The sequence below is a fragment of the Dendropsophus ebraccatus genome, chromosome 3 (assembly GCF_027789765.1).
Source record: "Dendropsophus ebraccatus isolate aDenEbr1 chromosome 3, aDenEbr1.pat, whole genome shotgun sequence".
NCBI classification, from domain to species: Eukaryota; Metazoa; Chordata; class Amphibia; order Anura; family Hylidae; genus Dendropsophus; species Dendropsophus ebraccatus.
In genome coordinates, this window is record NC_091456.1 from 56756649 (window position 1) to 56768812 (window position 12164).

Below are 12164 nucleotides of genomic sequence, written 5' to 3' on the forward strand. Positions count from 1 at the left end.
TTACATTTATCCTCCTCTCCCGCTCCTGCCGCGGGTGGTGAGGAAGATCAAGTCGGAAGGAGTTCCGGTAATCCTCGTGGCCCCAGACTGGCCGCGGCGCGCCTGGTACACGGATCTCGTGAACCTCGCCGCTGACGTTCCCTGGCGTCTCCCAGACCGGCCAGATCTTCTAACTCAAGGACCGCTCTGCCACCCGCGTTTAGCCACGCTACGTTTGACGGCGTGGCTATTGAAACCTGGCTTCTGAAATCACGCGGTTTCTCTGATGCGGTCGTCAGGACCATGATTAGGGCCCGGAAGCAGACTTCCGCGAAGATTTATTATCATTGTTGGAGGGCCTACCTCCGTCATTGTGAGGCCTGTTCGGCGCCACCACTTTCCTTCTCTCTGGCGCGACTCCTTGCCTTCCTCCAAGCAGGCCTGGACTCCGGCTTATCCCTGAGCTCTCTTAAGGGCCAGGTCTCCGCTCTTTCGATATTTTTCCAGAGGCCCTTGGCGTCACTCCCCCAGCTCAGGACTTTTCTCCAGGGGGTGGCGCATGTCGCGCCTCCTTATCGACACCCATTTCCCCCGTGGGATCTGAACCTGGTCCTGGATGCTCTGCAGTCTCCACCGTTTGAGCCCCTCTGGGATGTGCCTTTGGCCATCTTGTCTTTTAAGGTGGTTTTCCTGGTGGCGGTCACGTCTATCCGGCGGATTTCGGAGTTGGCCGCTCTTTCGTGCCGTCCTCCCCTGCTGGTCTTGCACCAGGACAAGGCTGTCCTTAGGCCCGGGACTTCTTTTCAGCCCAAGGTGGTCTCCCCCTTCCACCTCAACGAAGATATTGTTCTTCCTTCTTTGTGCCCGGCCCAGTCTCATCCGCGGGAGCGCGCTCTTCACAATCTGGATGTGGTTCGCGCCCTGCGCATCTATCTCTCCCGGACAAAGTCTCTCCGGAATTCGGACTCCCTCTTTGTCATCCCTGAGGGTCCTCGGAAGGGGTCAGCGGCGTCTAAGGCGACCCTTGCCCGCTGGGTCCGCTCCGCCATCGCTCAGGCTTACCGGAGTAAGGGTAAGTCGCCCCCGTTCCGGATTGCAGCTCACTCGACTCGTGCGGTTGGGGCTTCCTGGGCTATCCGTCATGGGGCCTAAGCTCTTCAAGTCTGCAAGGCCGCCACATGGTCCTCGCTGCACACCTTTTCGAGGTTCTACCGTGTGGACACCTTTGCATCGGCTAATGCGAGTCTGGGCCGCAAGGTTTTGCAGGCGGCAGTGGCTTCATCCTCTTCTTAGCTCTACTCTGTCCTTTCCCGCCCAAGGGACTGCTTTTGGACGTCCCATGGTGTCTGTGTCCCCCAATAAGACGCACGAGAAAGGAGGAGTTTTTACTCACCGTAAACTCTTTCTCGTAGTCTTCATTGGGGGACACAGCACCCACCCTCTGTTGTTTGTTTTTTTATAGTTGCCTGTTGGCCTGTGTTTTCAGATTTTGAGTGTGGACTGTTTTTTTCTGTTTATTTGGCTCCTCCTACTGCTTTTTCACTACTGAATTAGCTCAGTGCCAGTGGGCGGGTATAGCCTGCTGGGAGGAGCCGACTTACTTTGTTTTTTCTTAGTGTCAGCCTCCTAGTGGCAGCAGCCTATACCCATGGTGTCTGTGTCCCCCAATGAAGACTACGGTGTTTACGGTGAGTAAAAACTCCTCCTTTTAATTGGATTACCTGCTTAACCCTTTGAGGACCAGGCCCAAAATGACCCAGTGGACCGCGCAAATTTTGATCTTAGTGTTTCCGTTTTTCCCTCCTCCCCTTCTAAGAGCTCTAGCACTGTCAGTTTTCTATCTACAAGCCATGTAAGTGCTTGTTTTTACAGGAATAGTTGTACTGTGTAATGGCGTCATTAATTTTACCATAACATGTATGATGGAATTCCAAATATATTATTTATGAAGATATAAATAGGTGAAATCGTAAATAAGAATGCAATATGGTAACGTTTGGGGGGGTTCCTGTGTCTACGTAATGCACTATATGGTAACAGCGACATGACACTATTATTCTATAGGTCAGTCCGAACACAACCATATGCAGGTTACACAGATTCTCTAATCTTATATATGTATTTTTTAATGAAATCCTTTTTTTTGGCAATTAAATATTAATAAAATGGGCCTATTGTGACGCTTATAACGGTTTTATTTTTTCACCTACGGGGCTGTATGGGGCGTCATTTTTTCCGCCATGATCTCTAGTTTTTATTAATACCATATTTGTGAAGATCGGACGTTTTGATCACTTTTTATTGATTTTTTTAACATATAATGTAACATAAAATCAGTAATCTGCGCACTTTTTCCCCTCTTTTCGTGTACGCCGCTAACCGATCACAATGACGCTTGTTATATTTTAATAGATCGGACAATTACGCACGCTACGGTATATTATATGTTTATCTATTTATTTATTTTTATATGTTTTATTTATATAATGGGAAAGGGGGGCGATTTAGACTTTTATTGGGGGAGGGGCTTTGGGGTAGTGTAATAGTGATTTGAACTTTTTTCTTTTACACTTTTGAAGTCCCTTTGGGGGACTTCTACATTCACTACTTTGATTTTTACACTGATCATTGCTATGCCATAGGCACAGCATTGATCAGTGTTATCGGCGCTCTGCTCATTGAGCCTGCCTGTGCAGGCTCAGTGTAGCAGATCGCCGATCGGACCGCACGGAGGCAGGTGAGAGACCTCCGGCAGTCCGTTTCAACGATCGGGACCCCCGCAGTCACACTGCGGGGGTCCCGATCGGTAAGTGACAGGGGACTCCCCCTGTCACTTACACTTAAACGCCGCGGTCTCGCCGCGATCGCGGCGTTTAAGGGGTTAATGACACGCGGCAGCGCGATCGCTGCAGCGTGTCATTACCGGTGAGGTCCCGGCTGCTGATTGCAGCCGGCCCCCACCTGCTATGAAGCGCGCTCCGCTCCGGAGCACGCTTCATAGCGGGAGAAACACCCAGGACGTAAGGTTACGTCATGGGTCGTCTGGGGACAGACTTCCATGACGTAACCCTACGTCCAGGGTCGTCTAAGGGTTAAATCTACTTAGTCTCATTAAAAGTTGTCTGTGAAGACACGGACAGTCCATATTTCCCATTAGTGCATAAAGACATCACAGACTTAAAATCTTGTCTATGTACTCCTCTCAGTTAGGCAGAATGAAGAGCTGCTCCCTTTGCGTGTATGCTGGTATAGAAGTGATGTGTGTGTAGATACAGCAAAGCTGTGTGTATATGGTACACCATCAGGTACACTCTCTTTAAAATTACACATGAATCGGAATACACATTGAACCACGGCCCAGTTCCCGCGTATGGCGCTGCCCTATTTATGGTTACTGGGCCGGGCGTGAAGCAGTAGAGGCGGGCTGGCCCGCCGCCAGGGGGAGGGAACCCGCACCCCTCCATGACGCGACGCTGTTCGATTCATGTGCAATTTTAAAGAGAGTGTACCTGATGGTACATCCTCTTTAACTGTGTGTGTAACTCTGCAGAGCTGTGTATGTGTGGATACACTATACTGTCATGAAGAATAGTTAAAAAAAAAATACAATTCTCAAAATCATTAAAAAGTAAAGGGTACTAAGACCCCTATCAACTGCTTGAACAAGTAGTGAGAAGCACTTGTTGAGAGATTCCCTTATTGCTGCAGGAGCTTTCTACAGAAAGATCTAAGGATCCTTTTTCCTGCAGCAAGGAGTCAAAAGTTTCTTGAAATGACAGTGACAATGAAGGCAAGTTTCTCATAAGTGTAATAGACTCTAAAATGTAGTCAATGCTTTGGGCAGGAAGCAGAGGCGCGCGATAAATCCCAGAGAATCAATAGGACAGGCAGAATTTTAAGCGGTGTCTGCTCCACTTGAAATTCGACCACTTTTGCTCAGTGTGAACAGGCCCTAACCCTTCCACTGCAGTAGATCTACAAGAAAGTTTGATAAGTATAAAATATTTATTTTCTAATTTTTAGTTATCTAAACCAAGTTGTTTTAGTTGTCAGAGAATCACCAAGAATACATCATTGACTGTGTACATGTTTGCCACTTCTTATATACCGAACTGTTAAAGGGAACCAATCACGCCGAAATTGCCCCCATTGATAAGGAAACATGCTGGTACATCCCCCAGCACGCTTTCCAAACATCCCCCTGTACCCTCCGTCCCCTCCTTTATAACCCTGCAATCTTAGATTTGTGAAGTTCAGCGCCGTATGCTAATCAGCCCCAAGTAGTCACGGTGGGCTGAACTAGCAATGGTCCTGGGCGTAGTTATCCGGGTCCAGGCGGCTTCCAGCGCTGTAATCACGCCCAGAGGGGCGTCATTCAAAGACCTGCGCTCCGCCAACGTCATCTCTGGCTTGCGTTCCACGGCGGCGGCGCGCCATCGCCTTCCGCACTTTGCGCACGCGCAGTACGTCAGTGTCTTCTTTCGCCATACTGCGCATGCACGGCATGCGAAAGACGTGACACGCTGCTGTCGTGGAACGCAAACCCCGCCGACGTGGAACGCAAGCCAGAGATGACGTTGGCGGAGCGCAGGTCTTTGAATCACGCCCCTTTGGGCGTGATTACAGCGCTTGGAGCCACCCAGGACCATGACTAGTTCAGCCCACTGTGACTACTTGGGGCTGATTAGCATACAGCGCGGGACTTCACAAATGTAAGATTGCGGGGTGATAAAGGAGGGTACAGGGGGATGTTTGGGAAGCGAGCTGGGTGATGTACCAGCACGTTTCCTTATCAATGTGGGCAATTTCGGCGTGATTGGTTCTCTTTAAATTATAAACTTTCATTCTTTGTCTTAAAAAAGCAACAAAAAAAATACAGGAACTGGAGGGTGCTAGAGATAAGTGCAACTTGACCTCACTCGGGTATGCCTGACCCCAAATGCGTGCCATTTGATTACCAGTGGCTGAAGAAGTTGGATGCAGCCACCAGTAATAAAATGCAGAGCATTCAAGTTCGGATGAACCTGAGCATGCTCGAGGTTCGCTTATCTCTATAGGGTGCCAATTTTTTTCTTAACTTGGTTGCAATTGCATATTTACATTCTAATCCATGACTTACTTAGTTTCTTTCTTGGACTCCCCTTTTTTTCCTCTTCATCTTCTTCCTCATCTACTTCCTGCACCGGTGGCTCAGGTTCCTTGTTTTCAGACTGAGGCATGATATTGGTCACAAAGCTCATAGAACTTAAAAGAGCCTCAGTGTGGAGACAGACATCCAGAGATGAAAAGTTCACCTAGTAAAAAATAGATACAAAATAATCCTTTGTAACATAATACATAAATGCTGCAACAAGAGCAAATCCCAAAGATGTTACTATCATTTAGAAAAAAAAATCTTCATCTTTTACATCACTGGCACCCAGTTTTCCAATCACCAGCAGTTTCCGCATCGCTTATTCGCAGTGGTGCCATTTGTGCACTCATAATACACTTTGGGGGACATTTATGAAACATATGCCCGAGGCGTACGCCAGGGAGAAGGTATATACAAAAAAGGTTCACCGTAGAGAGACTGAATCACCTTCCGTATAATTATGGTACAGCCCTAAACTGTAGCCCTAGGTGTCACTCTACCATATACACAGAAAAAACCCACCATAAGGATAGATACACGATAAAATTATGGGCATAAGTTCTGAATCATTATCAAAAATATTTTTTATTTACCATGATTGTGTTAATAACATGATAAGAGCAATGTAAAAAACACTTAAAAAATATATTTAAAAACAACCAAATCTTAATACAATTACATATAACACTGACAACAACATAGAATGAATGGATTAGCACTGGGTGCCTCTCGAGGGATTGTCTAGTAAAAGTGCCACTGTATTTGTTACCATGGATTAAATAAAGTGAACTACTATTAAAGCAATATTGTAAAAAAAGACAAACCACAAACCCTTAGTCTTATCAGCACTCACCCATTCTTTGCTATGAGGGTCATTTTTTTTTATTTATTATTTTGTATGCTCCACTGACAGCATACTGTATAAGATAATAAAAATATCATCTGCTGCTAAACATACCTTGATTGACTGTTCAATATTCTTGTAAGTAGTTTTGAATTCTGGACCATTTACATCCGCCTAAGGTATACAAAGTATCAAATATGTTTGATTAAAACTCATAAAAACTGTAAAAGGGCTAAAATATTGCAAAATTATTTTCTTTTTTTCCCCAGACCTTGATATACTCAATGATTAAAAGATCATCTGTTGTATTATCCAATGTCGTGATAAGATGAACAGGTTTCTCTTCATCATCTTAAACAGGAATAAATGGCAGAAATGTTAGTTCTCTATTTTTTTTATTAGAGAAATTGTGAAGTCAATAATGAATAAGACTTTACCTGTATACTGGGGACACTTTAAAGAGATCTCTCTAAGAAATGCATTTGCTGACATATCAAACGTTCGAACATTAAGTTCCGTGCCCAGCCCCAAAACCTCCATCTGCAAGACAGCCATCTCGGTATCTTCAGACAGCTTACACAGCTGCAGTACCACCTGTCAGATATTAACAAGAAATGTGTGACCTCTAGTAATGTTAATCCAGTAAAATAATGTACAGATAGAATGTAATTGTGTATGTTCGAAATATGTAGAAAAAAGAAAATGAGGGCACTCACCACTTAAATGTGCACTGTCTTTATTTCATTTGTAGTAAACATACGATTCAGCAGGTAAAATCCATGTTGGGCACGGACGCCAAACACTCGTTCAGTGATTGCCGTCACAGCTGTATCACGCGCATGCGCGCTTCATCAGATTCATGCGCAAGATACAGCTGTGAATGCAATCACTGAACGAGTGTTTGGCGTCCGTGCCCGACATGAATTTTACCAGCTGAATTGTATGTTTACTACAGATGAAAGACAGTGCACATTTAAGTGGTGAGTACCCTCATTTTCTTTTTCCTACATATTTCGTATATACAGCATATATATATATACTTCAGTGAACTTTTTATGAGGAGCACCTCCACACAGCACATATCTACAATACTCTGTCCTGCACCTGTAAAGAGAGCCAATTAATCAGGTAGTGCCGGTGAACTTATACTCTACCGCTTTCCTAATTGTGTTGTTGTTATCACTGCGTACAATGAACAATGTTTCATAGCACATCAATAGCACATTCTGCTGCAGAATCCAGGGTTGTTTTTTTCCCCAACAGCTTACCCACCTCAACTTGGTAAATTAACATGCATACTTGGTACTTGGCCAATCGATGCATGCATGTTTTTGGGAGAGACAGAACATAGCTATTGTCCAAACATCAGCTAACTTATATGTAGTCTTTCTCTCTTCTACACACAGCATACAGTGTGTAGCTGGCAGTACTTTTTGATCAGACATGGTGTACTTCAATGTCAACATTCATTACATAGCACTGGCCAGCGGCAATCTCTAAAGTTCCTGTGTCAGTTTTCATATGTGCATGACTAGTCCTCTGGTATTCCTCACAGTCAGCTGTTACTTTCTTTAACATGATGAAGCGTCTGTGCTTGTTCTACTGTGGCTCTTATGAGCTTTTGTTCCTCTGACCTGCTGGATTTCCTAATAAAGGTGCTGTTTAATCTCCCCAGCATTTTAATATATTTCCAATCTTTAGTTATCTTATGACTTACAACTGGTATCTCAAATCTCATCTGGAACTCTGTCATGTTTTTTAGGGTTTCTTGCTTTGCCAGTTTCTTCCTTCTCATGCTGTTACCCCTAGTTAGTGAGCCATTGGCGGCTTCAAAGAAAGGCATATCTTCCACAGGACTGGTGGGGGCATCATAGAATTCATCACATTCGGATTCTAAATCTGAAGATGTTAAAAATAAAAAAAAATAATGAAGACCAATACACTAAGCTGGGCAACAAAACTGCATGTTCAACAAGTAATAAAAAGCTTTGGTATTAGAAATATTACCAAAAATACTCTGGATACAACTGCACAAACAATGATTAGATTATAGCAGAATATAATGCTGACCAAAATACACAATATTCAGGTCATAATATTAGGGCCAGATATGGGAACTAGACCTTTTTTTTAATTTTGCAATCTGTTTCAATTTTGTGATTTTTTTTTTTTACATTTAATTTGTAGTACATCATTATAGTGACTGACATTTTGTCTAAGATTGTTTTTAACAGTATTTAGTGACATGCTTTACGGCATGCCCAATAAACATCGACAAAATGATCATCTCCAAACCCTATTGTTTGTGTGAGCATGCTCTAAGAACCCCTGCTATTGTGTTATCTATAAACTGGTGTCCCTGGTGTATTAGTAATATACTACATCGTTGAACTATAAGTGGATAACTATATAGGTCTTTACCAGATTCGATGATTGACTGTAGGGCCACTAAATCAGGATGTTTTGCGACAAGCTGAGGTGTAGTCATTGGAGGCGACTTTTGGCTCTGTGAAGTTGAGATGATAAAACCAGATACTAAAATTAATACTTTAGAACTTAATAGGTTGGTTTTTAACAATTGAAAAAAAACGAGAAGAGCGAGCAGTTTGACCCACAACATGCTGCACTCATTGTCAATGGAGCTAGTAGGACAAGGATTGCTGCAAGCTGGGGAATTACATGAACTACCGCATTCTACTGTCACTTTACCTCTCAGTGTACCAAAATGGCTGCCATCTGCTCCTCCAGCAACGCCCCCTAATGAATACTGAGTGGCCCCTCTGCAGCGGCTATGACTGCAGAGGGGCAGCTCAGTATAGCTAGAAGAATGGACAGGGGCTGTTTCGGTGCACTAAGAAGTGACATCACTGCAGAGGACAGTTATCTAGATTTATAAGGAGGCATGCTGCAGGAATAAGTGCACTGACAGCTGCAGGACTGCTCCTCTGAATGCAATGAGCTGCCTCATTTACATATTCAGAAAAGTAACATTTAGGCTATGTTCACACTACGTAACAGACTGGCCGGGTCACGGAATAGCCGGTCTGTGCCCGGATCATCGCGGCCGGTACTTAAGTACCGGACGGATGATCCGTCCGGCTGCAAAGCTCTGATGCGGGCGCATCAGCGCGTGCCTGCATCACAGCTCCCCATAGCACACAGTGAAGCGAGCGGCTCCAGCCGCTCGCTTCACTGTGTGCACTGACAGGTCTTTCTGCGGCCGGAATTCACTGAATTCCGGCCGCAGAAAACTGACATGTCAGTTTTTTCCGGCACCGCACGGGATCCCCGCCGAAGCGTATACGATGTGTGTACGCTCCGGCCAGGATCCCATTAAAAATAAAGCTATGTCCCACCCCGCAAAACTGCGGCCGTAGTTCTGCAGCGAGAACTACGGCCGTAGTTTTACGTAGTGCGAACATAGCCTTAGTAACATAATGCAATGGACCCTTTAAACAGAGGTACAGCCACACCCGTTCCCTGCTCTGTCAGATTCTAGCAGCAGGTTAGATCAGTCTAACCTCCTGCTAGATGCCCTTTAAGCTGGTATAGATACCCAAAATTTATACATCACAAACATCTGAACTGTTAATTTGTACTTAACTACTGACAGGCCAGGTCAGTCCATGCAATACATGGTGACTTTAGTCGATTTTTTTTCCCGGTTTACTGCAGATTATATATATATTTTTTTTAGTTATTGCTGGGATAGCAGCCTATTCTCACTTACCACCCTCCCCCGGGATTCTCCTGTAATGTCTTTGGGCCCCCTGTTGAATTCTTTTGCCACTACTACTGAGACAAACTTATCTTGGCATTGACAGCCCACTAGGCCAATCGTTGAGTGAAGTAGCACAGTGCTGCTATGACAGGAGGACCTCCGGGAGGAGCATGTTAGGTGAAAACAGGCTGTTTACTATTTCTCTGCAACCCCAGCAATATCTTTAAAAAAATATATGACTGCCAAGCGTACCGCTCTAAAATAGTCCCTTGGTGTTCCTACATGCATTCAGGAAAGTTTTCATGCAGGTGCAAAACATGTGAACAAAAATACTAACAGGAACTTTCCTAAGATTGGCAGATGGGGGAGGAGATGATGATTCTGGCTTAGGAATGCTGTCAATTAGTTCCAGGACACCTTTCAGCTTCTCATCAGAAATCTTTACAGAAAGTATAGGCAGCTCTCCAAACAGTTTAAATCTGAAAAGAGAATTGAAGGTAAACAAATAACAAAATGCTTCATAATAGTGTTCAATAATAATCGTTTAAATGGACTGAGTTTCCTGAGGAAGTGTTTAAAGCCAAACTTACGTTGGGACATGTGGGCTGGTGCACTATCATGGATAAGCTTATCCTTTGACAAAAAAAACTCTATATTTCTGCTGCTAAAGGCCTTTATGTTGGAGACTGCTGAACTAGTAGGGGGATGGCTGAATGATTAAATTTAGGTCTGGCAGGATTTATTGCATTTTATATTAGAGTTTGGTCTGGCATTACTACATCTGTGCACGGATGCTATGATTTGGTTTATTATTTGAGGTTATTTGTTTAAATATTTATATAGTTAGTTTTATTGTATTTTATTATGTCTATTGAACAATCATGTTAATAAAATAGTACTTTTTTTTTTTTAAATTAAGCCCATAGTGTTTTTTGTATATGTATTAAAAGTTTAGTTTGAGCGGAATACCCCTTTAAGTGGTCTATAGGCATAAGGTGGTAAAGGTCATATTATTAACATCAATCACATCAAAAATTCTGTGATCTGTGTTCCATTCGGGGGAGTGGCTGCATTTACTTGGTTGTGCACTCCACCTATCCCACCCAGGTGGTGTAATTACTTGTGCTGGTATAAGATGGATCTTGCATGCCCAGAGCATAGGCGTATTTCATGCCATGGAGAGGCCATAGTACAGTGTAGGACTGCCCCGTTTATGAGGCCACTGTAACGTGGTGGGGCAGTTTACACCATTTTCAAATGATAACCAAGAGCCTCATTATTTTTGTGGAAGTTTTTTTTAGCAGTTGGGGGGCTGCTTTTAACTATTTTCATGTCTGTAGTGGGCCTGTATCTTGCCACTGCGGTGAGCTGTTGCATTTTTTTGTGTTTTTGTGTAAATGTGAGAAGATGTGAATCTGAATGCTTACTTGGGCATCCTGGCATCAGTGACTACCATGGCACGACTAAAATCCACCCTAAGATCCATTGGCTCTAGGATATGCTGTGCAGAATGCTTTTGTGTGCGAGCCTCCTTCCAGTTGTCACCTAGAAAAAACAACAAATATATACAATAGAAGAATAAAAAGCAATGTAAGACATCCAATACCGAGTAGATACTGTAAGAAGCACCAATAGCATATTACTCACAATGTCTACTATACAGCAGCTGAATGCTGCTAAGCTGTACATCAAAACTTTCATAGGCTCTTGACATAATGTCTTCAATGCTGTCTTGTCCTACTTTCAGGCGAGGCAGGTTAGAGCGACTCTTACTGGTCATCTCAAAGATAAAAAGTAAAAATATTACATTTCCATTTTTTATTGCTTTTTGCAAAGATGTGCATCAGTGTCCTATAAAAGCACCAGCTATTTGCAACTTTCACATTCATTATATACATTACTATATTTTTATAGTTGTTCTTCTGTGCTTTATGTCCACTAATATGAGCAGAAGCACCGTGAAAGCCTTCTGTATTGAATGTAATAATATTCCCTACAGCAGGGCTTTTCATGCAGTAACACAGTGTGATGGAAAGAGAAGAGTAGGGTCTGTGTATACATATTGGAACATCATATGAACTCCCTCTACTGCAGAAATTGGTTTATACAGCACTTGGGTATTGTTTCATACCCTCACACTAACCCCTACAAAACCTCGGCCTCCTCCTGTTCTTCTTTGGAATTGAATGTGAAATTATACTTTTTTTAGCTAAGGTAGACAAGATCTGCTGTAAAGGAACTGCACAGCCCCTTTAAATCTTTTATGCTACTACATATATACATGCTGGGTGAGCAGAGTTTTCCAAAACCTCCAAAATGTCTGACAAGAGTTGCAACTTCTGGAGCCAGCTTAGAATAGTAATAAAAATTCTGCAGCACCAAGTGCTACAATATGTTCAAAACAGAGCAATATGTTTGACAGGGAAGATCTCAAGAATTGCAACACAATCTAAATGGTGAGACAGTGAGGAACATTATCCGTCTTG

General features: G+C 43.5%; 1 protein-coding gene across 1 annotated transcript in view; it reads right to left on the minus strand.

The window, feature by feature from the left end:
- VPS13A (vacuolar protein sorting 13 homolog A) overlaps nt 1–12164 on the minus strand; it is a 153830-nt gene that overhangs the window by 91300 nt on the left and 50366 nt on the right. The window contains exons 21-29 of the mRNA XM_069961812.1: nt 11326–11458; nt 11106–11223; nt 10016–10157; nt 8379–8463; nt 7675–7856; nt 6395–6551; nt 6229–6308; nt 6072–6131; nt 5099–5273 (exon numbers count right to left, since the gene is read on the minus strand). Coding sequence (XP_069817913.1) covers nt 5099–5273; nt 6072–6131; nt 6229–6308; nt 6395–6551; nt 7675–7856; nt 8379–8463; nt 10016–10157; nt 11106–11223; nt 11326–11458 — 1132 coding nt within the window. The remainder of the gene's footprint in view (nt 1–5098; nt 5274–6071; nt 6132–6228; nt 6309–6394; nt 6552–7674; nt 7857–8378; nt 8464–10015; nt 10158–11105; nt 11224–11325; nt 11459–12164) is intronic.